The following is a 26,206-nucleotide window of genomic DNA, read 5'->3' as shown; positions in this document are numbered from 1 at the left end:
CTCGTGGCCCGTGAAATGATTTTGATACGGTGGAGAGCTCTTAAAGGCACAGTGCAGATCTGTTCTGCTCAGAGGTTTATTCTTTGAGCGGCATCTTTATTGTGCTCGCCTGCCTAATGTTTCTGTACACTGACATAGCTTCTGTACAGTAGCTGTCTTGTTGTGCTCTTGAAGTCCAATTTATTCGTGGTAGAGGTTTGCTGGATTCAATCCTCTCTTGTAAAGCCCTGATATATTTCACATCAGTTAGAGCAGGGTTTCCTGCTCCAGAATACCAAGGCAGTATACTTGGAGGTCTCCCTATGTCAGGTTATTCAGTATACCCAGGAAGGACTTGGGTCCCTGGCACTCAATCTGTCCAATTCATAGTTCTTCAGAGCTGTATGAAAGAAAGCAGATGGGATAGTCTCTACTCTGACCACATAATTAATAACATCTCAGTGTTCCTATAGGAGCCAAAATGACTTCCAGTTATGGGATGGGACCAGCAGCAGGGAAGGGAAGCCAGGAGCAGACAGCCACTTGGAGCTCTCTCTGTCCCTGGGAGCCACAAGCCCCCTTTCTTGTGCTGAGGCTCTGAGGAGTTTGCTAAAAGATGGCAACACATGACGCTCCATCTACAGTGGTACCTCTAGTTACAAACTTAATTCGTTCCGGAGGTCCGTTCTTAACCTGAAACTGTTCTTAACTAGAGGCATGCTTTTGCTAATGGGGCCTCTTGCTGCCGCTGCACCGCCAGCACATGATTTCGGTTCTCATCCTGGGGCAAAGTTCTCAACTCAAGGTAACTCTTCCAGTTTAGTAGAGTTTGTAACCTGAAGCATTTGTAACCTGAGGCATTTGTATCTGAGGTACCACTGTATTTACTGAGGTGACACTTGGAGAAGAGTCTCTGTGGATTAAGTACCTCCATGTTAGGGTTGCCATACATCCAGAATTTTCCAGACATTGCTGGAATACTGCACTCGGAAGCAATGTCTGGGCGGTGGAAACTGCTGAAATGTCTTGGAAAATCTAGATGTATGTCAACCTATGTCGGAAGTCTAGATTTTGGCGCATTTCCTTAAAAATAGCTGAACAACTTTGCCCCCCCCCCAAAAAAAAGCTCAACGACGTTTGTTTCCGAATTTTCACTTTTCTGAAATATGGCTTCATGTACTACGTTCTTATCAAAAGTTGAGGAGGTTTCCACTATTTATGATCTGTACCCTTGGATGAGGGGAGCTGAGCCCCCTCATGTGCCCCACAAGTGAAACACTTTTCTCCTTAGCCTGGTCTAGGAACATAGTCTAGGAAGAGAAGTTCTTTGATGCAATGCAGCAAGGTAAGGTGCATTATGTATTGAAGGTGATGATGATGATGATGATGATGCAAAAATTAAGCATTTGAACATCTGTTTTCCCCCTCCCACTTCAAGGGTAAACAAGGTTGCAATAACTTAACACATGGGATTGCCCCACCAAGTCTCAGGTGGTTCTTGGAACTGCATTCTTGCCATCAACATGTTTGCACAGTTAATGGACCTGATTATTGGCTGCAGGCAGATAAAAATGGGACATGTAACTAAACGTTTCACTGTGTCCCTGTGTGTGTGTCTTATTAGAGGGAATGATGTCTCAGAGCACCCTCTTACCCTGTTTCCCTCAGTTACATTTTGTGGGTCTGATAGGAGATGGACTGAGAGAGCGGCCCAGGTGTTGTTTTAGGTTAGTGTGGCAGTAGCTGCTGACATCTCCATGCCAGTGTCTGTCTCAGAATAACTGTTTAAAGAAAGAATCCATCTCACGTGAGCTCTAACCAGAACATATGAAGATAGTCACAGAAGAGGATGAAAAACATGTTTTGGGGGAAATGTACCCCTTTTTGTGTGAGGGAGGTTCAGAATAAATGCATTAGGATTCCCTGAGTATCCTGCAGTTCTCCTTAGTTTGAATGTGGCTCTGTTCTATTTCCAGAATGATCTGCATGAAGTTACCTGACTTCCATATTGGAAGGGAAGATTAGGAGGTTCCTCACTAAGAGTGGGCTTTATAATATACTTTAAACATTGCAGATCATCACTTAGAAAATAAATACTGTGTGGATTATAAGGTGCTTAATAATCCCTCTGGTTATCTACAACATTTAAAGTATATTTGGACATTTAATTTTTCAGCGAGGCGTTGTGTACATTTGCATGTATCTAGTGTTGACTCAAGTCATTCTGACAAGACTACATTGAATTTTCCACTGTTAAGTGCAAACATTGTCAGTCTAAAGACATTTCCAGTGGTAAATACTGTGCAAAAAATGTAAATGCCAGTACAGATTTTGTCTCAGTTTCATGGTGTCTGACATAGGTGTTGAGCTGCAGTAGGGTATGTAAAGAGGCACTAAGAAGTGAATGCCTGTGAAAGAGTTAAGTATGTTTTCATTGTAGGGGAAAGCAATTTTCTTGTTATTCGGAAAGCAAATATTACAGATGTAGGCACTTGTTATTGACATGTTTTCCATTGGCATCACTATCTTTTGTCAAGTTAACAGTTGTAACTAATCAGGCAGGTTGTGATCCAGAGTTTTTACGTGAGCAGTCTTTTTCATTGACTGTGGTCAGGGCAGCTTCAGTGGTGAATATGCCTAAGGATTTGATCCTGACAGTAACGTCAATGAGGAAGTGTTTGTGGGTGCTGTGGCTCATTATATCCCCCCAAAAGCACACACACACACACTGCAAGAAGCTATAAAACTGCAACTCTGAGTACTCTCACATAGATATGTCTAACTCAGCCAAAAAATGAGTGAAGTTGCGCAAAAGTCATGTTTTGGTTTGCCATCTTGATTCAGAATGGTGGCCAGTGTGCAAAGCATTGACAAAGACCGCCACCCCCATCTCAGGAACCTTCGTGCCAAGTTTGATGGCAATATCTCTAGAGGCGTCCAAACGGACAAGTAACTTTCCAAAATACACAGTAGAATGTTTTATATTGTTTTATGTACACCTCTTAGAGGTTTGTTGGTTTGTTTGTTTTAAGTAGCATATCATTTTTAATAAACACTGTACAAATGCAAATGACTCTCTCCGGTACAGCTTAAATAAAAAAAAGTTTATGTTTCAAGCCTTGTTCTTATATATTTTCCCCTCTAAGGCCAAAACCAAAAGGGAAATCTGGCCAAATAGGAGATGATCAATTGACCTTACAGTTTAAAAGTGAGAAAAATATTTGCCGTAAGATGCTCTCTCATCTACTGGTATGACAAAATAAGGACCAAACCCGTATGACATTTGTGACCCCAGTGCTTAGTCTGAACTGCCTGGGGGTTAGAGAACAAATTCTCTTCAAAGCCTGACATTAAGGCCTTTTGTATGAAGCACAATGACGCTGAAATCCAACTCTTCACTTTTGCAGCCAGCCAGGCTGATAATCACTGGTGACCAGAGCAGATTTGCATGTCAAAAAGAAGACTATGTGTATTAACCAAGAGCAGCTTTATCCTTCTGAATATTATTTCTATTCTTATGGGGAACAATGCACTCAAGACCTCATCTGAGTCTGCTACTATTTGTAATGCCTTCCTTCCTCCATGTTAATAGTTAATTTGTAATGGTTTGAGTCTTAACACTCAGATAGGGTAAAGCATGACAAAAGTAATTAAGCTCTTCTCAGAGAATGAGTAGAGTTCATACATTTTGTTAGAAACAAACTAGCTTTAAAATGATGCTAGAGTATGTTTGGATTGGTACAGATATTAAGCTGGCAGAAAGTTCTAGATTTGCAAGGGAACCGATGCTGGCAAGAATGAGACAGAAAACAAACTTTATGAACCACCCATACAGCACTATTTCATTTTGACTGGCTTGTTTTAAAGACTCACACCCTGCTTTATCTTATAAATGCCTCAAAGCTTCTAATAGCAGATAATGGTAAAACATCAATGCATCAGAATAGATATTGGGTGTTGTTGGTTTTTTTAAAAAAAAACCTAACAGACCCGTAACATAGCAAAAAGGTAACATACCGGGTGGGGGGATTAAAAGCAGCTGCTCAACAAACAGAATAATAAAACAACACCCAATAAATGCATATTTAAGCGGAGTTCAGTTAAGACCCAAAGGTTTTGGTTATAGCCTGGTGCCTGAAGGTAGTTCTGCAGCTTCGTGGGCCTCCATGGGTCTTCTGGGTTTTTCACAAAGCTGGTGCTACCAGCAAGAGGACCCTGCAGCCCTTCAGTGGAGGTGTATTAAGCAGTACCCCGGATGCTGAGCTTGTTTCATCAACTCATGTGCCAAAGCACTGCTCACTCACTTCTCTGCTGGCATCCATTTCCCCATCCCTCTCCAGCACATGGGCATGCACAACAGCTACAAGGATCAAAGTGCAACAGGAGCACCATGATTGACGGCTGCACGGCTGCCCTGCTTGCCATTTCAAGAAAAACCTCAAAGCCCCAACTCAGGCAATGATGGAAGGGAGCCATTCTGGTTGGGAGCCCCAACTCAGGCAATGATGGAAGGGATGTTGACATAGTTTGGCCTATTTAAGAGGTCCCAGAATGCTCTGTGTTTATAGTTGGCCTATTTAAGAGGTCCCAGAATGCTCTGTGTTTATTTTACATATTTGTTTTATATTGAATATCCCATTCTCCAAAGATATCAGAGCAATGCACTTATGCAGTTTATGGGGGGGGGGGGAAGCCTACTTAACTTCAGCAGCAGAACAGAATCATGGACCTTTGGACATTTACCAGATATAACAAGGTTGTGCTCCTTACAGATTCTTAGCTTTTCTTTTCTAATGTTTAGGGTTTTCTTGAACCGAAGTTTCTTGCCAAAACATCCTTCAATTGCATTATCTTTCCTTATGCGCTGAAGAAGGGTTTTGTTTTTTACACTAGGATGACAACCTATGCATAGCAAAGTTTCACAGATTATACAGTTTGTGTTTTGTTTTGTTTTTATGTTTGTGAAGAGAAGTTCAGTGGTGTAGTGGAGCAGGACTGAAGCACAGCAAACACAGTGATACCATCTCCAGAGTAACTATTTGCCAATCTTCTGCATGCCAAATAAATGACATTTTCTCAGAGACAAACCCACCAAATAAGCTAAGCTGAAGAAGAGGCCAGTTACATTAGAGTACATGGGTAAGGGTTAAAATTCCATTAGCATGTTATAGTCTGAGAAAGGGTATATAGATTTTGGGGGGTGTGGCTACGGAGATTGCCAGGAAGAGTAACTGGCACTCCGGAATTTCCTTCAATGGTGTAGTGAAAAATTCCACGGTTAATGGTTCTCAGAACAAGCAGTTATATTACATACAGACACTGCAGAAATAAAATGTTTGCCTGGAATCTTTGGGTAATGTTTCTCATGCAGGAATGCAATCCTTATTTTTCTTTTCTCCCTTTAATGAAAAATGTGGTTCTAGAGAGGCACTTCTGCTTATTTAGCATGTGTATTTTTTTTTAAAAAAAATGTTATTTTTTAAACTGTTGTTCTTTCTAGAACACACCAGTGGGAACTCCGATTTTCATAGTGAATGCCACAGATCCAGACCAGGGAGCAGGTGGAAGTGTGCTGTATTCTTTCCAGCCTCCGTCCAACTTCTTTGCCATTGACAGTGGGCGTGGCATTGTGTCAGTCATCCGGGCCCTGGATTACGAAGTTACGCAGGCCTACCAACTTCAGGTCAACGCTACAGTGAGTAGGAGGCTTCCTGCTTCTTTTGTTCTAGACAAATCTTAAGCATCTGCAGCAAGGAGACTAGATCTTCCATTCACACTGCCATTATCTGATGGGCTGGATGAATTGAAGCTGAATCCTGAAAAGACAGAGGTGTTATGTGTCCCAAATTCTCAGGTTTGAGAGGCGGGGCTGCAGGTTGCACTCCCCCTGGAAGGAGCAAGTTGGCAGCTTGGGGTGCTCCTGGATTTTACCCTGTCACTGGAGACGTAGGCCACTGCAGTGGCTTTGAGTGATTTTCCCCATCTTCAGCCCTTTTGAACAGAAATGGCTTGGCCACTGCACTCCATGCTCTAGTAACTCCCAGACTAAATTATTGCAGTATGCTCCACATACGGCTGCCGTCGAAGATGACTTGAAAACTGCAGTTGGCCCAAAATTGCAGCAGTCGGATTACTATCTGGAGTTCTGTTTAGATTTCGCTTAAACCCCGATCCAAAAACTGTAGCACTGATTGCCAGTTTCTTTCTGGGCCCAATTCAAGGTCTCATGTTCATGTATAAAGCCCTGAATGACTCAGGTCCCAAATACCTGAAATACAACTTCCTTGCCTCTGGTGTTAAGATTGGCAAAAGGGGCCTCTTGGTTGTTCTACCACCATCCGAAGCTCAGGGGCAGGAGAGGGTCTTCTCTGTGGCAGCCCCGAAATTGTGGAACTCCCTCCCCACTGAAATGTGTCTGGCGTCTTTGTTATATCACCTCCAGAAAATGCTGAATACGCATGTCTATGGCCTGTCTTTTGACACCATATAGACCCACTTTGTTTTTGAGATTGTAAATTGTTTTAAATGAATTTTAACATTGTGTTTTAATTGTTGTAACCTGCCCTGGGGCCATAGGGTGAAGGATGGGTAAATCGTAATTGTAATAAAAATGGCAGCTTTTAGGTTCATTTCTACAGCTAGAACTTTGCTGTAGGAGACAGCAATGAAAAGATGTTAAAGGGAAATGGTTTTAATTGTTTTCTATTTAATTCTCTTTCAATATTTTCCCTCTCTTCATTTTTAAGGACCAAGATAAAACCAAACCACTTTCTACTTTGGCCAATCTAGCGATCACCATCACAGATGTGCAAGATATGGACCCAATCTTCATCAACCTGCCATACAGTACAAACATCTATGAGAACTCTCCTCCGGTAAGAGCTTTAGATCGGCATCTTGTTAAGGATTAAGAGAGCTATTGAGAATGTCTCCCACATAATCCCAATTGAATCTTCTTTTGTCTGCAGTTTTTTTGTATTAAGAAGTGGAAGTGGGAACTGGAACAGAGAGAAGAGGAAGCAGATATCAGAACAAGGCAAACTAGGTGCAATACTTTCAAAGATGGGAGGGGACATCTTTTGTTATTTTTTTTACATCTGATTTGAACATAGATTTGTAGAGTACTGGAATACAGTACAGGACTACATAATTGTTTAAGGGGGAATACAGGAGAGAGAGTGATTTCTCCATTCCGGATGGGACGCTGTTAGGGAGAAACCAGTGTGAGACAAGTGACTCAGTTGTTGATATGTGCAAAGTAATTATTTTTGTTAGTATTCACTTCTGAATAATGCAGAAACATTTGTTCACTATCCAAACATGTACCAACTCAGAACTGTGAAAGCTAGAAGAAGGTACCACAGCTGCTGATGTTGTAAATATAAGCGATTCTGGACCTCTTACAGAAAATTATTACTTTCCTTCCTTAATAAAGGGTGTGTTAAATATTTGACCAATAAAGCACTTGATCTTAACTTAAAAGGCTGATAAGTAGCTGGAGAAGAGCGAAGTCACTGATTAATACAGATGGTTGTAGGAACTGCACACACATCGTTCCAGATTTTATATTAAAGCTTTCCTTCACATGAGACAATACAAGCAGTAGAGGAGGCGGAAAAAAATCCTGCCTAGTACATTAATAACAAGAAGGAAAGAAGAATGATATGGTATTACAGAAATGGAAATCCCCACTAGCATCTGAGATTATGTACTGGATCACCTTCACTGCATGACCTTGTGCCTGTAGAAGGAATATCTCTCAAATTAAATGACAATATAGCAGTGTCTGGAACTAAATGGTCCTTTTCTATTGACACTTTCGGTAACATACATAACAATTAATGTCAAGTAGCAGACTTTTTTACACAGGACATTGTAGTGGGGCAGGGGGAGCCCTGGAGAGGATTTGTGTCTAACGTGAAATACAAATATTTCTTAAGAATAGTCTTCAAGTTTATTTATAAGAGACCTTAATTTGTCTTTCCCCCTATCTAATATGACTCAAATAGCAGTCTAAAGCAGGGAAAGCCAACTCCCATCAACTGCAGCCAGAGTCAGGGGTCAGGGGAGTTATAGTCCAACGACTTCAAGTGGGAGTCACTTTGCTAGCCCTAGTCTAAAGGAATTAATGTGAGAATAAAAATTCTGACCCAGTGCATTTCTTCTTAGGGTATACTGAGTTTATACTGTCTGATTTCCACATCATGTTCTCTGTTGTCATTTGGAGTCTGTTAAACAGGTAAATGTTCAGAGAAGGTCCTCTATATGACTGATGGATTGAGGATGTACAATGACATGTATTTTTCCTCTAGGGAACTGTTTGGGAAGTCAATAGAGAGAGCACAGAGGAACATAAAATTGCTTGTGCATGCTGACATTTGCCTCTCTTGTTCTCAGCCTGACAAAAAAAAAAAACCCAACTCACGTCAAAACAACAGCATTGAATTATTATTCTTATCTATCTTCCCTCTCAATATTCTTTGAATGCTTTCATATCTCCAAGGGATTTGCTTGTATCTCTGGCCAATACTTTCTGCAACCTAATTGGCTCAGTGCTTCTTAGAATAGTGGACAGATGTAAAACATATCCAGAAACACTAATGAATAATTTTCACTCAAATTATGAGGCTTTATTGGTTCCCTTCATCTAGAAATAATCAGTGGGAGGGTGCTTTCTTTCTTTTTTAAGCAGCAATGAAATAGCTTGCAGATAATTTTTATCTGGACCGCTTTTGACATTGTAGTCTCAATACATACTACATGAGCATAAGTATTTTAAGCTTACGAGTGCAATAGAAATGTCTAAAATCACTGGTGTGCCATTTCTATCCTGACCTACTACATTACATGTGTTGTATAGAGAACTTGCCATGGTGAAGTGCATGCAGTACACGTATATACCAACATTGAATTTGGATGATGCACGTTGTCATAAATGGATTTTCCTAGTATGCTTGGGCAGAGCCACACTCCTGACTCCAGCATCACCACAGTTTACCTGAGTGGTAGTGAATCAGGGAAGGGTCATAGGTTGGTGGGAGAGCATCTGTTTTGCCTTCAGAAGGTCCCATGTCCAATCTCTGGCATCTTCAGGTGGGGCTGGGAGAGATACCTGCCTGAAAACCCGGGGAGGTGCTGCCAGTCTGTGTAGACACTACTGAGCTACATGGACCAATGGTCTGATAGAAGACAGCTTGTTAAGTACAGTAGCACCTCGGCTTATGTTACCCTCGGGTAACATAAACTTCAGCTTGTGAAAGCGGCAAACCCGGAGACTGCCTCCAGTTGCAAAAACCTCAGGATCCGGCCGGACCTCTAGAACAGATCCCGTTCACAACCGGAGGTACCACTGTACCAATCTGATGCTCCAGCTGGTGTATTCACATAGCCCTAATCTTGCCACCACCATGGCTACTGCTGCTGGTGGTGTAAGCAGGGTGGCTCCATGGCTCTTCCCTGACACATTGGTTGCTACTGGATTTCCGATGCTAAAATCTGAAGGTCTGCATGCCTTTTTCTGTTTTCATATGGTTATCTGCTCCTGTTGCACATGCAGGCCTCTCATACATGAAATGTGCTCCTTCTTATGCTGATTTAATAAGCTGAACAAAGGTCAGGAAAGGACTCCAGCAATTGTTCTTGGTCTGTCTACTTACATTTTTTTCTCTGTTTATCAGTGGTGCGCAGCGTGCCTGATTTTTTTCTATCTCTGTATCAAGCAGGAGCGCCTAATCTAAAACTTTATACATTACCTAATAAAATCCTCCTTTTTGGGATTATTGCATCAAATTTTAATTTCCTCACTCGAGTAACAGCATGTCACCCAGCCTGTCACTGAAGAGCCGACAGAAGGAAAAGAACTGGATAAACTGCAGCAAATTACTGCAAGCAGATTCCTATCAGCCCTTTGACTGGAATTAAGGAGTGCGAAATAGGATTTCTTGCCTCTGGAATCTGCTGTGGCGGCTTTCTTCAGCACCCTTCTCTTCCCCTCCCCACCCCCAGCTCCTCCTCCTGCGATATGGGGTTCCAGTTTGCCTTTTAAGTCCTTAATCCTATAATAGAAGAAAGGAAGGAAGGAATGCTATAGTTTCATTTTTATAGAACAAGTATATTGTGGTGTAACACAAAAACACTTTTCATGTGCCCTTGGTGACCCCTTTCCCCCCTAAACATGATATAACAGACAGGAAAGTGGGGAGAGACATTGCAAGCTATTTATCTGCATGTGCCTTCTTTCTTAAAATATTCTGAGGGCTATACAACTCCGATTCTGCTTGTGCAAACCCAATGCATGCATGTGCACGTACACAGTGTCCAAGCAAATAAACTGATTGATTGATTGATTGATTGATTGATTGATTAACAGAATTTATATACTGCTCCGTTGTAAGAAAGCCCCTTGAGAAGTTTATAAAAGTATAAAATAAAACATTAAAGTTACTAATCTTTTAAAAAGTTAAAAACAGCTATTTAAAAATATTAAAAGGAAAGTTAAAAGCAATGGTAGCTAAAAACTAATAAAGTGCATGTAGCTTCTGCATGTCTGGGTAGACTTGCCTAAACAAAATGTTTTAAGCAGGTGCCAGAAAGTGTACAGCGCACAATGCCAATAGGCAGGAGTGTAGGTGCTGCTACACGAAAAGATCGATTCATTACGAGTGTAGAATGAGTTATTATGTGGCACCTGTAACAGTTCCCATTCTGCAGATTGAGGCAGCTGAGTGATCCTATTTAGGGTAAGGTGACCCTGCAAGAAAACTGGTCGCAAGCTGTTAAGGTGGTTTAGAGTAGTAACACCTTCATAGTAACACCTTAAACCAGCACTGCCCTGTAGGTTATCCTTAGTGACAGTGGCACAACTCTGCATTGTAGCATAGGAGTGTTGACAATCGATGGACAGCATCAATTCCATTACGAAGGCACTGGTTTCCTTTTACAACTCGGTGGTTCCTGTTTCAATGAAAAACCAACCAGTTAAGCAATTGTTCCCTTGCAAAATTTTGAGTCCACAACAGAAAACGCCCTCAGTTTGCTGTCCCAGGACTTTAATCTGCAAGGGGAAAAGCTGGGGGCCTGGTTCATATATACACCCTTATAGATTTTGTGATCACAGTGGGTGTTTTAATTCTAGCCTAGCAGCTGCCCCTATAACAAGTAGATAACATCTTCCTCCAGGTCCTCATTTAAGAAAGAACATCGTGTTAAAGAAACAGAGTTGATTTGTGCTGTCACTGCCCCAGAGGCTCAGTGTGTCTCGGTTAATTCCTCCTTATAATATTTTAGTCTACCTGTGAGTGTTTTATTAGAAGCTCAACATTTTATTAAAGGGGATCTATAATAGATCATCTCCCTTTCACTGGAAAAGGAAGATGGTGAAGAATATATATATATATATATATATATATATATATATATATATATATTCATATTCTGTTTAAAAGCAGATGTGTATTATTTTAGCAGAAGAGTTTAGTAGGTTCCACAATGTCTCCCTTTCATTTGTGCCTTGTGAGGGAAGGGTTTTCCTGTGTTCCTGTTCAAAACTATTGTTATCTGCAGCACTTCTACATAGCCACTTGCTGTGCTGAGCAGCAGGTAAGCAGCAGATGAGGATATACAGAATATCCTCAGAAAAATAATTGTAATGACCGGGGTTCCCTTTTGTTTTCAAAAGCAAACCTGAATACAGATAAGACCCAGAGAAACCAAGGGTTGCTTCATATTAAGATGAAGTCCTGATGGACATTGTGTGAGTTGCCTACCAATCTACTTTTCACACTACCAGGTGTCCAGGTGTAAATGAGAACTGGTGCATTTTCTTCTACAGTATGCATGAACTTATTTTTCCCTCTTTGGGAGCACAAATAAGACCCCAGTCCTGCATTCCCTTATTTAGAAGGAAGCCCCTTTGAACTCAATGGGATTTACTTCTGAGGAGTCATGCACAGGATCACACTGTTCCTTGATATATGAGTATATGTACCCTGTGTCGATGACCTTGGATTCAACACAAAGGTCCTTCAGAGAGGAAAGCCCTTCCTCCTTTACAATGCGAACCAAGAGTACTAAGCTATTTCTGCCTGTGATCATAACACATGGAGGCCACAAAAGGTTTGGCTTGTTAGGGTAAAGCTGCCCCATAAATATTTACAAACCATTTGCTATTCCTGCGCCATCACTAAACCCACCCTGCTCAGCAGCTGCCTTCCTTTTGAAATGTGCCGCACGGTTTGTGACACTTACCATTCTAAGCTACGCTCTCTCTTTTGACAAGTGATGAGTGAACTGTCAGATAGGCCATGGTTTCACCCAGCGCTTTTGGAATGTAGGAGCACTTTAGTTTACAAATGAGATGCCAGAACTTCATGTCTCTCCCGTGGGAATTACAAATTAAAGGGTAGCACGTTGGGGATGGGATCACTAAATCTTGTGTTACGCAGAATTATTTCTTTTTCTGCGTATTAGTTTCTTCACTGCCATTTTCAAATCTTTATGTAGACTCGGATTCTTTTCAGTTGGTTGAAAATTTGGGGTCATTGCAAGATGTCCTTAAGCCCAAATCGCTCCCCATTGAAATCAGTCGTGGATTATATAGAACTGGGAATGCGTAGAAGCATTAAACTATTGAAAGCAAGAAGGTTCTTCAGGTGTATTCAAAGATGAATGAGGGTCTAAATCATCCTCATGGCTTGAATATCTCCAAACAAGATATTTGAAAATACCATAAAGATAACCACAATTTAAGAGAATTAACTCATTTTGGGAAAAAGCCCTTATATTCAAAGACTAGAGACCATTTGCTGTAGAAATATAATATTTGCTTTTCATGGTAAATTTAATCCTTTTGTTAGTAAGGAACTTACTGCCCCCACCAACAAAATTTGGATTTTCTATATTTTGAGATATAAAGCTGCTCATATGATAACGGATAGGTAATACAAATAGATAATTGTTTGTATAATTTGATTACTATATAATCTATTCATAGTATAACATCTGATCTTGATTGTGTGAATCTTCTAATAGTTTTCTTATTAAAAAATTTTTTTAAAAGAAGATATGGACCATTTAATCAAAATTTAAGAATATCTAAGCAATATACATAAGATGGTGTAAAATATTTATCAAAAATAGACAAATCAAAGCTTAAAAGCAAATATACATAATCAAATAATGATAAATACAGGAGAAATCAAACGTTTGCTTCTATAAATTATTGGTTACTTAAAAAAACAGGATACAGTGTACACATTGAAATCCATTCATGTGCAGACACATACCATTCCCATCAAATGTAGAGAGCTGTGTCTTAACTGGCAGATTGCTTGGCTTCTAGGAAGAGAGTAATTGACAGCAGGACTCTGCAGCCAGCCCCCGACCCCCACCCCCCACCCCTGCTTCCCTGCTACTCAGGTGTTGCCTGCCAGTCTGCTGAGCAGCAGAGGGGAGACCATGAAGAGGAGAGGTCACCCAAGGAGAGGTCAACTCAGCAGCAGGAAAAACAAGACTGTAGAAGGGGAGGCGTTTGGAAACACTGTGCTGGGGCACTGGAAGAGGCTAACTGAAGTCCTATGTGCTAGAAGTTCCCTACTCTTGCTATAACGAAATGCAACTGCCTGAATCTATCCTAAGTCATGAGTACCATGTTCGCTTTTCATTTAGCAGAGTATACCCCTGATCATGTCAGAGGTCTTGTGCTTTCTCAAGTCTTTCATCTTAGACATGTAGCAGCTGCTACTATTCAGGGTGCATTTATAAGAATTTGTCATTAAACCAGTACATTAAAATGAAATAATCTTACGGTGAGTATCTCGCATCAAAAGTAAGCACGAGAATTGAGTAATTTTGATCTGTTGGAACATTTGCTGTTTGCTTACGAAGAGGCAAATGATTCCACAGAGAACTAATTGCTTTTGCAAAACAGCTAAGCCTTGGACTGGGGGATTCCAATGCCTTTGAATGTCAGTATATAAACTTAGTTCATGACAGTGTTCTGAAGGCTAGTAGTTAGCTATAGAGGGGCTATCCAGAACTGAGTGCTGTATATGATGGCACTAAACATTTTGCTTAAAAAATAGCTTTTAAAAACTGAGGAAGATGGTGGAAATGGTTTGTGTATGCAAATATGAGGAGCTGCCTTATACAGAAATAGTTGATGACTGGTCCAACTGCTAAAGTAGACTGTACTTGGCAATGGATGTCCAAGATCCTAGGAAAATGGTTTCTCAGACTTGCTACCTGAGGTGCTGTAGCTGGAGATGGCAGGAACTGAATGCAGGAATTCATGCATTTAAAGGAATGTACTCTGCTGTTGAGCTACGTTAAATTTTGACTAAACTAGCTTGCCAGTCTAAGGAGTGATGGTAAATGTAAGTGACCTATAGCCTCTTTAGCTGTATTTACTGGCTTGGAAAACATAATCATTGTTGATGATTTAGACACTCTCCCTTCCGTTAGTAGCATGGCTGTAGCACGGTATTTTATTCAAAGGTCAGTTACCAAGGATTTATAGTTAATGTCTTCAGATTAATGTGAACACATTCGTAAAGTGTCTTTTGAAATGCCTGGAATACAGTCTATGGCTTCAAAGAACTTTCAGCACAACATTTTGAAAAATAGTTTTCTGTATCTATAGTATTGAAGGAGCCCAATATGAAACTGTAGGTTTTAATAGCACTTACAAAATGGATTTGTTTTGTTGCTGCTAGTGAGTAACCGTCACCTCTCTGTTTGTGTTAGATTTATTCATGGCAATGCATGGTTAAGGACTGTCAAAAGTGTTCATATAGATTTTTAAAAATTACCTTTTAAACACATTTATTTTTTCATATGCAAGCGTGCTTATATACATGTATAAAATACAAAGTGTGTGTTGTGTGTGTTAGAGATGCTACTAATATGCTGACCAAAATATGGTTATTCTTCAGATCTTGCATATCTGCCTCAAAAAAAAACATACCAAAATGTATATAGAATTTCATTTTAAGGATAAAATACCTTTAGAAATGCATATTTTGTGAGAAAATGTGTTTGAAAATGCCTCCATTTGAATGCAGATTTTCTGCCTATAACTGAGATAACTGAGCTATATCTTTCTCATTTGTCAGGAAAATTGTTAGACTTCAGGTGTATTTATATTTATCTATTAGAAGTAGCTATTTCTGTCGATTGCACCAATTTACACAATGCCAAGATTAAAAAAACAAATAACTGGCTGTCTAAAAGTACTTATGAAGAAAAATGGGGCTAATAAGGTATTTGGATAAGAGATAGAAGTGAAGCAACTCTGTCTGACCTTCGGCCTTCATCTGATGAATTACAATGTTAGTTTGCTGCTGCCAAGGCAGATGTGTGTTCTTGCTGTCTCATTAGACTGCAAATGCCACAGTTGGCATTTTTTTTTCCTGAGGGCAAAATGGACACCTCTTTTCCCTGGGTCTCAATAAACAAAGGAAAGCAGAACAGCCTAAAGCCATAAAATATGTTCACACTACATTAATTATTATTATGTGTGTAAATATGGGCATTTGTTGAGTAACCATGACCTTAGGAGAAAATTCATAGCTTTTATGCTGAAAGATGTAGAGGCTAAGGGGAAAAGAAGGCTCTAGTTCAATAACTCTGATCTGTAGATGGAGGGTGTTCTTGCCTACACATGCCACCATGTAAGTGCGGCCTTCCCTGTTCCCTTACCCACTGTGGATAGTTTCCCTATTACACATCCAGAGCTGCCTTTTGATGCAGGTGGTTGGTTGAAGCTTCATAACCATTATGGAGCCCTGTATGAAGTTTCATTCTGATCCTAGCCACATAAATGAAGACTATCTTGAGTAGTATGCAACACACCATAGCTGAAGGCTTAAAACCAGGGGTTCTGGGTTGGAATCATAATTCTCCTTCTCTGTGCACCCTTTGACTGACCTTTTCACCCAGACTTTACCAACCTGGTACCAATCTGGGGCTGAAGAGAGTTGTAGTCCAAAACATATGGAAGGCACCAGGTTGTTCAAGGCAGCTCTAACCAATATCCTACTCCTTAGGAAGAAACGGAGACTGGCTGTTCAAAGTGAGGAATTTCAGATGTACTTGCAGTTGACTTTTGTTGTCCATTTTATTGAAGGAGTGTAACTTTTCAATGGAGACAGGAGGTGGCAGCAGGAAAAAAAAAAGAACCAGGAAGTCTTGGTTACTTACTTGACAGAGCTGCTTCATTCAAAGAATAATGGAGAAACTAATTTTAGTTTGGGGAAGAGGGTATAGGAGTATCTCTCCAAGTTGTACATCGTTGGCAATAGTATAAAATGATTACCGTGCAAAATTTGATGTGTGGAACTACAAGCTTAGACAGTTAGTATGGAGCAACTCATTATAGTAAAATAGACAACTCACTGTTCTTTTCAGAAGCAGCAAAAAATGAGGTAGAGTCCATAAGTTGCTTGTGCATTTTAGATCTGTACCTGCCTCCCATGGCCTCTGTTTGGGATTTCTTTGTTTCAGCTCCCAGGAGTAAGTGACCCAAATCAGAAGCAAAGCTCTGTCACTAATAGCCACATTCACCTTGGTGACCTAACTTCAGTTCCAGCTCCTTGGACTCATGATAAGTGACAAAGGAAATGGTGTTGGAGCATCCACTTACACTTTTAAAAACAAAAGACACCATTCAATTCCTCTCATGCCTGCCCACAAGAACATGGATGCCCCATGGGTCATGTTCGGTTAGTGTCATTTTGAGGGTCGCAGGTCAAGACTGAGGTTTAGTACAATAGGTGTGTAGGAGTGGAAGACTTGGATATTAAAAGGCTACCATTAGCTGTGGGAGTTTGCTCTGGAAATCCAGCAAGATGCTTTTTGTAGTCCTTGAGCACCTCGCAAATAGCTCATGATTAAATTAAGTAAGATAAGCAATTTCAGCATCTACTGCTGACATGCCCATGCTCTCTTTAGACAAGCTGGGCTTGCCATTGGATCCGTTCATAAGGGCTATTTAGCATGTTTGAAGTTAGGAATTATGAAACAAATTGCAAGGGTATGCAGTGGGGAACTGCCCAGTAAGGATGATAAATGATACGGAAACAAATTCCACAGTGCCTGCAAAACTGGAATCCTCTTTTTTTCCTCTTTCCTTTGTGGTCCACAGGGTACAACTGTGCGTATGATAACAGCAATCGACCAGGACAAGGGACGTCCCAGAGGTATTGGCTACACAATTGTGTCAGGTGAGTCCATAAGGAGTTCTTGTAGAACAAGCATGATTGCAAAGTTAGAGGAATTGGCCAGGTGACAATCTTCCTGGCACTCAATCCAAGCTATAAAGTGTTAGACTTTCACAGTAGAACATTAAAAACAATTCCTCTTTTCATAACATCTATTGATAAACCATATCATTTTTGCATGCAACCTCTTCAACAATCCCATTTTAAAATGTTCTGTGAGTCTATTTTTTTAAAAAAGCTTATATACTTGTAGAAAACACACAAGTCAATAAAAACAACATCTAAAGAAGTGTGCATGCACACGAAAGCTCATACCAAGAACTGACTTAGTTGGTCTTTAAGGTGCTACTGGAAGGAATTTGTTTTGTTTTAACATCTAAACAGATATTGACATATAATCAAACAGCAAAAGAACCCTAAGACTCACAGTATCTTGAAAAGTTCTGAATTTTAAAATAAAAGATTATATTTACAAAAAATAATATAAGGAGACCAATTACTGATAAAACAATCCCATTTTTTTCCTGCTTTCCACCATATTCTTTACTCTTACGGTGTGAATGAATTAACCATATTCTATCAGTAATTGTGTCTGTATTATGTTTTGACAAACATAATGTTAGGCTAGAAATCAATCAGTGAAGAAGTGGAATATTTTAATTTTTATCTGTGCCTGAACTGAGCTTCAGGAATCAGGATGTTGTTTTCAGATGTGTGTCTGTTAAGCCTGGCTACAGCTGTTAAGCTGTTGTTTTGCCATTAATGACTCTCAACGTTTATGTTTTTGCAACTTTCTTTTCACTGTTCTGTAACAAACAAAGAATATTCAAAGTATCTGAACTGAATTTGGAAATCTCCTAGAACAATAGGATAACTTAATAAAATACAATAGGAACTTAATAAAATTGTGTCTGAAAAAGAAATAGGGGGTTGAAATAAATAAAATAAAATAAAGTATTCATCATGTTGTCTCAAAAAATATGCCAACTTCATAATTTCAGTTTTGAAGTATTTGAATTTGCAAATTCATATCTGAACTCCATATTTCTATTTGTTTTGTCTACTGATAAGCCACTCAAGCTTATCACCTGTTTGTGAGAAACTGGATTTGAGACCGCTTTGTTACTGTCATTACTGCTCATGGTTCCAAATAGGATATTTCTATTTTACCATCCCTCCCTTTTTTTTTAGTTACAGTTGGCTTGAGGTTTGTAAGTGTGGTGTAGATTTTTGTGTAGATTTTATTCTTGTTCTTTGTTTCTCCACACCCTCCTTTTAGCATGTTTTGGGAGAGAACTGTCAATAATGGAAATCTTGATGCAGACAAAACTGCAGGATTTGTGAATTGCTGTATCCATTTTATGCACTGAAACTGTCCCAGGCAGGCAGCTTGGTGATAAACCTCCAGGCCCTTCCAAAAGACCAGTAATCACAACCTTTAATCCAAATATCCCATGGTAGAAACTGCACTGGTAAAACTGGAGCTGGGCAACATTGCTAGAAATTCATAGGTTCTCCTTATTCTCTCTCCTCCTCCTCCAGCAGCATCATGCATTATTTTCACAACACTCAAGTGTGCTTCAAGCAATATTTTCAGTGTTTCCCTTTCTCTACAGAGGCCAGTTTCTGTTTTGGAAGCTTAAAAAAAATAATCAGTATCATTAATTATATTTGAGTTTGAACAAACGTTTTACTGCTGTGAAAAAAATTATAGGATGGGCACAGGTGTATTGCTTCTTTCTTGACACCCGCTATTATGCATTTGATCTCAGCCTAGCAAAATCATATAGCTCGGTTGACAGCCAACATTTGCTAGCTGATCAGACAGAAAAAACACATCTATGGTCTGAGTCTTTCCCCTGCCTGCCACTATAAAACTAGTAACTTTTTCCCTTCGGAGTTTGAAGCTGTTGTTTTTTAACTTTGCACTGTTGTTCGCAAATATTTGTCAAGTTTAATAAATAAGTCACTTGCATAACCTGCTTTGGTATGCTCTAAATCCAAGGACAAATTCACTTGATCATGTTTACATAGTGAAGTCAAAGGCCCTGTTCACACATAATGCTAAGCTAAACCACACATAAGCAATGTACGCTCAAACATGTAGGTACACAGAGCAAAAAACACAGCCACTTTGCTTCTCCTCCTGTTTGCTGCTTTGCTACCGGGAGCTGAGCCATGATTTTGCTTAGCATTACATGTGAACTTTGTCCATGGAGTTTTCTAGGCAGGGATACTGGAGTGGCTTGCCAGTTCCTACTCCAGGTGGATCACGTTTGGTCAAAACTCTCCACTATGACCTGTCCATCTTGGGTGGCCCTGCATGGCATAGCTCATAGCTTCTCTGAGTTATTCAAGCCCCTTTGCCACGGCAAGGCAGTGATCCATGAAGAATCCATGAGCTTGACCAAACTGCGGGAGGCAGTGGAAGACAGGAGTGCCTGGCGTGCTCTGGTCTATGGGGTCACGAAGAGTCGGACACGACTAAACGACTAAGCAACAACAACATGTGAACTTGAACTTATAGTTTGTGTCACTCCAAACAAACCATGAGCTGAAGTTAAGGTTTGTTCTTGGATTAGTGCATAGGGTTAATTTGAGAGAGAAAAACAACAACCCTGGGTTTACACATAATGCTAAGTCAAACCATAGTTTACCTCTGGTGGTGTGGCAGCCGCAGGACCAGAAAGAAGCAAAGCAAGCACAATTTTTGCTCCCCATACCCACACACTTGCTTGCTCATACGGAGCCATAGTTTGGCTTAGGAACCAGACCCAAATATTAGTGAGCTGATATTTTGAATGAAATAAATCCAGACTACAATTTACCGTAGTAAGTTTTGTTGTGGGACCATTCCTAAGGCTAGAGAAAGATGTCAACATATTGTGGGGAAGTTCTGCCATATGTGCAGGTGAAGCCCCTTGCATGAGCCAATACTTCTTCATGCATCATCTCCTTAAACATTTCTTATTTTCTGAATTGGTTATAACAGTTTTGTTTATCAGCACCGTCTTTTATCTGGCCAATAGAATGGTCCATATTCTCTCACACCACCCTTATCCAACAGAGTTATTGCCAAAATAACCTGAACGTTCTTCTGGGGAATCTGTGTGCCTGCAGAGTAAGAGTCAGTCTCACAGCCATAGTAAACATGATTGCATCTGTTGACATACATCAATAACTTAATCATTACCCCTGGGTCTATCACATTGGGGAGGCCACCTATCATCATAGAAAATCATGCAGAATACATCAAAGCCACAAGTGATTAAGCTGTTTTGCATTTTCTTTTTGGATTGTGTCTGCAAGCTGAAACTGCAGTTTTGAAATCTGCTTGGAACTAACTGATACTAACTCAACAGTTTTCAGTAGAAAGCATTATTGTAGGAAAAGGGGAATTTCTACTGGCGTATTTTGCCACATGCAGTTTGAGCATCTGATTTTGGCATGTGGTGAATTGAGTTACCCACCACTGTGGTGTATTTTGCTTCTGCCGGTGGGTCTATTATGGATTCTGGTTTTGTGCAGTCAGAAAAGCCAGAAAATTACCTCTGTAATAAATGTTTCTCTGTAAGCCGCCTTGAGTCCTGTCAAGGGGAAAACAGTGTAGGTAGCTAGGAAGGAAGGAAGGAAGGAAGGAAGGAAGGAAGGAAGGAAGGAAGTGTCTGTGCCTCCCTACTCCAGCAGGCTGTACAGTTGGGTATCTCAGATGTCAGTGAACATTCACAGAGCCCTCGGTTCTCCTGAGTGCTGCATGATTGCAGAACACCCTTATATAAATACAGTGGTGCCCCGCAAGATGAACGCCTCGCAAGACGGAAAACCCGCTAGACGAAAGGGTTTTCCGTTTTGGAGGCGCTTCGCAAAACGAATTTCCCTATGGGCTTGCTTCGCAAGACAAAATGTCTTGCGAGTTCCTGCGGGTTTTCCCCCCTTCCCCCCCCCTTTCCTAAGCTGCTAAGCCGCTTATCAGCTGATCCGCTAAAAGCCGCTAAACCGCTAATAGCGCTAATCCGCTAAGCTGTCAATGGGCTTGCTTCACAAGACGAAAAAACCGCTATACGAAGAGCCTCACGGAACGGATTAATTTCGTCTTGCGAGGCACCACTGTACACAAATTCAGATAGTAAGGTGAGCAGGTGACAAGCTTAGCGTCAGTATGCCCATACGTGGACTTGTAATTCATAAAGAGAAGTCCTTTTGCAACACTGGAACTTAAGCCACAACTGGGGTTCCAGAAACCTAGTGGTGTGACAAGAATGGTAGTGGGAACGCCTGACCCTTTGGTGTTACTCTAGGCACTTGGAGCACTTCATATATCAGGGAACATCCTGTCTTGCAGCCCTGGTAGCTCACAGCGTAGGGCAGTAGCACGCAGGTTTTCAGTTTTAGTGCTGACAGCTCCTATCTAGCATGAATAATAATTTGCTGGTTTTAGTTATGTGGATGAAGAAAGTAAGCACATAGTGCGTGTACAACTTAGACCCACAACAGAATATTTTAGTCAGGAGTGCTCCTGTTCAGGATACAGCATTGCATCCTACCATCACCTATCTCTGCCAACAGCAAGGCAGTGTTCCATAGCCTCTGAGCACGCTCATCTTCATGGAGCAGTTTTCAGGGTGTCCTTCCCCCTCTCCTTCATTCCCCACCACCACCTTAAAGGTTTTGTGGGCGGAAGGTATTTTTTGGGGGTTTTGTATTTCTGCAAACTCTGTTGCTCACCTGAGCCTACTCATATTTCCCTCTTGCCTTTGGGTGGTGCTGTTTTGGCTGCATAAGGACCAGCACTCAGAAAGTTGAGTTCGCTATTGGTATAGATGATACGTAACACCAGTGTCTGTATGTTTCTAAAAGGCAATTATTTAAGTTAGTGAAGGCTCCAGTAATCCATGCACCAAAGGCAAGTTTCATTTCTGGTTTTTGTCAATCCAGAAATATATAATTAGTTTGTCATTATCCCCTATTATTATGGTAAAGGTCAGTGAGTATATTTTCTGCTTGGGCTGGAAACATTTGCAAAATGTGCAAAAAGCTGTCTAATGTCAGAAGATAGCTGATGAATTTGATTAGGAATTAACTCAGCAATATTAAAAATGATTGTTGTAGGCTTTCCCCCACCCCCAATTGTTGAAGCTAAATTTAGGGTAGCAAAAGCAAACGAAATGTTCAATGAAAAGTAAAAATACTGATTTTATTTCCCCAGTTTAATTAATGATCTCTCTGTTAAACTACAGGCATGGCGGTGAAGAAATATATAATAATTCTAGGCCAACATTTTCAAATTGTGTTTTATATTGGTTGCTTCAGAACATACTGCAGAAACTTTTTTATATACAGCCCTTCTACAAATACAAGGTTTTCACTTGACAGAAGAACATTATAGCTAGAAGATGAAGCATAACCACTTCAGAAAAAAGAGTAAGGTCAAGCTCAAGGGATTCAGTTACAAAGATATCAAGTGTGCAATCACATTGTCTTATCAACTCCCATATATTTTCCTTTCATGGGTTGACATGGCTGGAGGTCCTCTTTTCTTGAAAAGGCTCAACTTGGCTGAGGAATAGAATTGTCTCTGAAATTTCACCTAAAGAGAAATTAAAAATGAAGGCTTGAGCTTCTACTCAGGTGAAACAGATGCAGAATCTTAAGTGTAGTAATAATAAAGTAATAAAACTAGTGAAATTCATTGGCAAGTAGGGATAGACGAATCAGTTTCAGTTTCACTCACTTGTTCATTTTTTCCAATCTTAAATTCAATCTCCACATTTCCACAAATTCATCAGCATATTTCTTCTAAGATACATGTTTCTATGCAATTTTGCCTAATACACTCATTTTTCCTAATACAATGCATTCTAAAGTAATTTCCACTACTATATGCATTTTTATGCACACCTTAGTCTTGTTTGCGCATTTTGCACAATTACTTTGCTAGAGAACTGCATTGCTAAAGTCAGAGAAGTGCAAGTTTCAAAGGATGGCTGTGTTTTGCTTTGCTTATTGTTTCAAAGTGAAAATTATGTAGGTTCATACATAATTTAAATGTGAACTGAATTGAATTTATCCCAAGTGCAAGATTTTTGCACTTCCCTAGGTTACCATTGGATTTCACATAAAGCAAAACTTGAAAAGAATTGGGAGGTTCTTTTTCAGATGAATTTTTTGGAGAAATCTGGACAGAATCCCAAAGGGGCATGGTAAAAAATTCTCAAATTCTATGTGGGTAGGTGCCACAAGGAAGAATTAATTTTAAGGTTAACTGTTTCTTTAGTTTTGATGTTTGCTTCAAATCAGTAAGATGAGTTACTGTATGTGCCCCAATGCAATCTACACTGAGCTAGAAATTGCTGTCCTTAACCTGGATACAAGTGATTCCTTTGCTTTCACTAAATTTAGCATAATGCCAGCATCCAGCTCAAAACCCATTTAAACATACAGAGACTAGCAACTAAAATGAAAGCAAAGGTAAATGTCACAAAGGACAACAGAACTGAGAAAAGCCACATGGAAAACACTAGAGATCTGAGGGTCATTTGTAAATTTCCCAGAATACCTTTTGGTAAACTCAAGTGCAACCAGCAAACGGCCCCCTCTAATATCACCTTAAAGGAAGCAATCCCTTGTTTGTGTTCACAAGCTGGGTTAGGCTGGTGATGTTCAGACACTGAGGTCAGGGCTGTGTTTTGAAGGACAGATAATTAATCCAGTAATGTAATCCACAGCTCCTTTTTTGGCAGATTTATGAAGATAGCCTCTGTCCCGGGGACTCTACCTCATCATCTTTCATTTCCCAGGCAAAGCTAGTGACTTGTTATATAACATGACCTGTTCTAGATAAGATTTTTCATTTAAGGAGCTCTTCAGGCTAAGAGAGATTGATGTCCTGGCAGCTTCCAAGGTGCAACAAGTGATGGAAAGACATCAGAAATGGGGCTGGGCAGTCAGGCTATTATTAATAACCATGAAGGGAGGAGTTAAATTTAGATGGCCGTTGCCATGCCAGTGGAGTGTGGGAGTCATAAAACTTAAGGTGTGTGTTACAACTATTGTCCCTGTCTACTAACTTGTAACAGAGTTGACTTTAGAACCTTACAGCAAAGGCAAGAAAAAAAGTGAGAAGCCGGGTGAATGGCCATATAAAATGAAAGAGTCAGTTTTTCTTGCCTATCTACCACATGCAAACACGGTCCAAAAATGCAGCATAAAACACTGTGGAACATCATACTGGTGAACCCTGGCAGGACATTTCCAATAATGTTGCACAATGCTGTAGTGGGAATGGAGGTGAATTTACATGATTGCATAAAGTCTAAGGGGTGCGGGCACTGCAGAGAGCATAAACTCCAAAAGTACCACAGTAGCTTTTCTTGTCAGAAAGACTGGAAAGACACAATGGTAGTCACGTCCAGTTCCTGAGATTATTGTCCATGTTGTTAAGAGTGTGTGTTTTTAAAAAAACACACAACTTAGATGCGGACCTGAAAATAAAATGTGTGAGTTAGACTTGAAGCAGAATGAGGCAGCAGTATTGCAATGGTGTATACCTAACCTGGTATACAGTGGTGTGTACGCATTATATACACATTGGTTCATCTGTAGCCTGTGAAATTAAATTACTCCAGTTTTGAAAATACCCATTTGTATGTTTGTTTGTTAAATCTTGTGTCTTGCCTTTCTACTACAACGGTCTTTAAGGCAGCTCACAAATCAATAAAATAATCTAAGATATCACCATAATTAAAATAAAAATAAACTAAAATGAACAACAGCTGTAAAAAAGCATTATAAATATAAACAAGAAGCATTATACCTAACAAAAATTAGTTATTTATTATATTGTTTATATGCTTTCTTTTGGCTGTAAAAAATAGTCAGATAGGATGGATATAGCTTAGTGTCTAAAAGACAGTAAAGACGTCAGGTGAATATATATTTGGAGGGAATTTCCACAGCCAGGGAAATTCTGTTTCTCTCTGGTAGCCACCAAGCAACATCCCAAGACAGATCTTGAGAGCCAGTGTGGTGTAGTGGTTAAGAGCGGTGGAGTCGTAATCTGGTGAACCGGGTTAGCGTCCCCGCTCCTCCACATGCAGCTGCTAGGTGACCTTGGGCTAGTCACACTTCTTTGAAGTCTCAGCCTCAGTCACCTCACAGTGTGTTTGTTGCGGGGAGGAAGGGAAAGGAAATTGTTAGCCGCTTTGAGACTCCTTAGGGTAGTAATAAAGCGGGATATCAAATCCAAACTCTTCTTCTTGAAGAGTCTCAGACAAAAATTAATTGATGAGGTTGCATTGACACAAGAGCAGGCAGACCTTTCGATACCCTCCTCCTAGATTAGGGATAGGGCATCCCCAGTCTGAAGTGGTATGGTCCATTCTATGATGATGGTATGATCCATCCCAGAAATCTGATTTCTACCATGTCCATGAGATAGAACTAGACTAAAAGCTAAAATGTTGGGTGTTACTACAACCAAAGTGCCTCAGACATTTCAGTGTTGCAGAGAATTAGCAATGTGTGTTACATTGCTTTGGACCAGTGTCAGTCCGGGAACAGTCTTTGCAAATATTGCTTTTATAATGGCTCCTTTTATTTCAGAAAGCTTCACCAACAAATGGCCTTCAGTAATTAAAACAGTAACTCAATATCAGCTTTTGAAACAGCTGGAAAGACTATGAGAGTATGGGGGGGGGGCAGAGGAAGTAACTGGTTTCACAAGGGGTTGAGGAGCTGACAGCTGCCTCTGGAATATTGCCCTGGGTGTGTGGTGTGTGTGTGTGTGTGTGTGTGTGTGTGTGTGTGTGTGTGTGTTTTAGTAGGATTGGATCCAAACAATGTCCTACTTGCGGAAGTATGACTTCAATAGGAATATATAGACAAATATAGAAAGGGCATTTCTTTTGAAACACAGCTTTGCAATGTGGATAATAGTTTGTACAGGAATAAATGCAGGTATTAAGAAAAAGTGTAGCAGTCTGGAATTTTGATCATGGTAAGATTCCCCCCCC

At 40.2% G+C, this 26,206-nt stretch overlaps 1 protein-coding gene across 1 annotated transcript in view; it reads left to right on the top strand.

Moving 5' to 3' along the window:
* CDH23 (cadherin related 23) overlaps positions 1–26,206 on the top strand; it is a 383,781-nt gene that overhangs the window by 135,259 nt on the left and 222,316 nt on the right. Inside the window, exons 7-9 of the mRNA XM_081861783.1 lie at positions 5,480–5,674; positions 6,726–6,854; positions 17,120–17,198. Coding sequence (XP_081717909.1) covers positions 5,480–5,674; positions 6,726–6,854; positions 17,120–17,198 — 403 coding nt within the window. The remainder of the gene's footprint in view (positions 1–5,479; positions 5,675–6,725; positions 6,855–17,119; positions 17,199–26,206) is intronic.

This window comes from Podarcis erhardii (genome assembly GCF_964252035.2).
Source record: "Podarcis erhardii genome assembly, chromosome: 5".
In the NCBI taxonomy this organism is placed as follows: Eukaryota; Metazoa; Chordata; class Lepidosauria; order Squamata; family Lacertidae; genus Podarcis; species Podarcis erhardii.
This window is presented reverse-complemented; position numbering and strand designations above follow the sequence as displayed.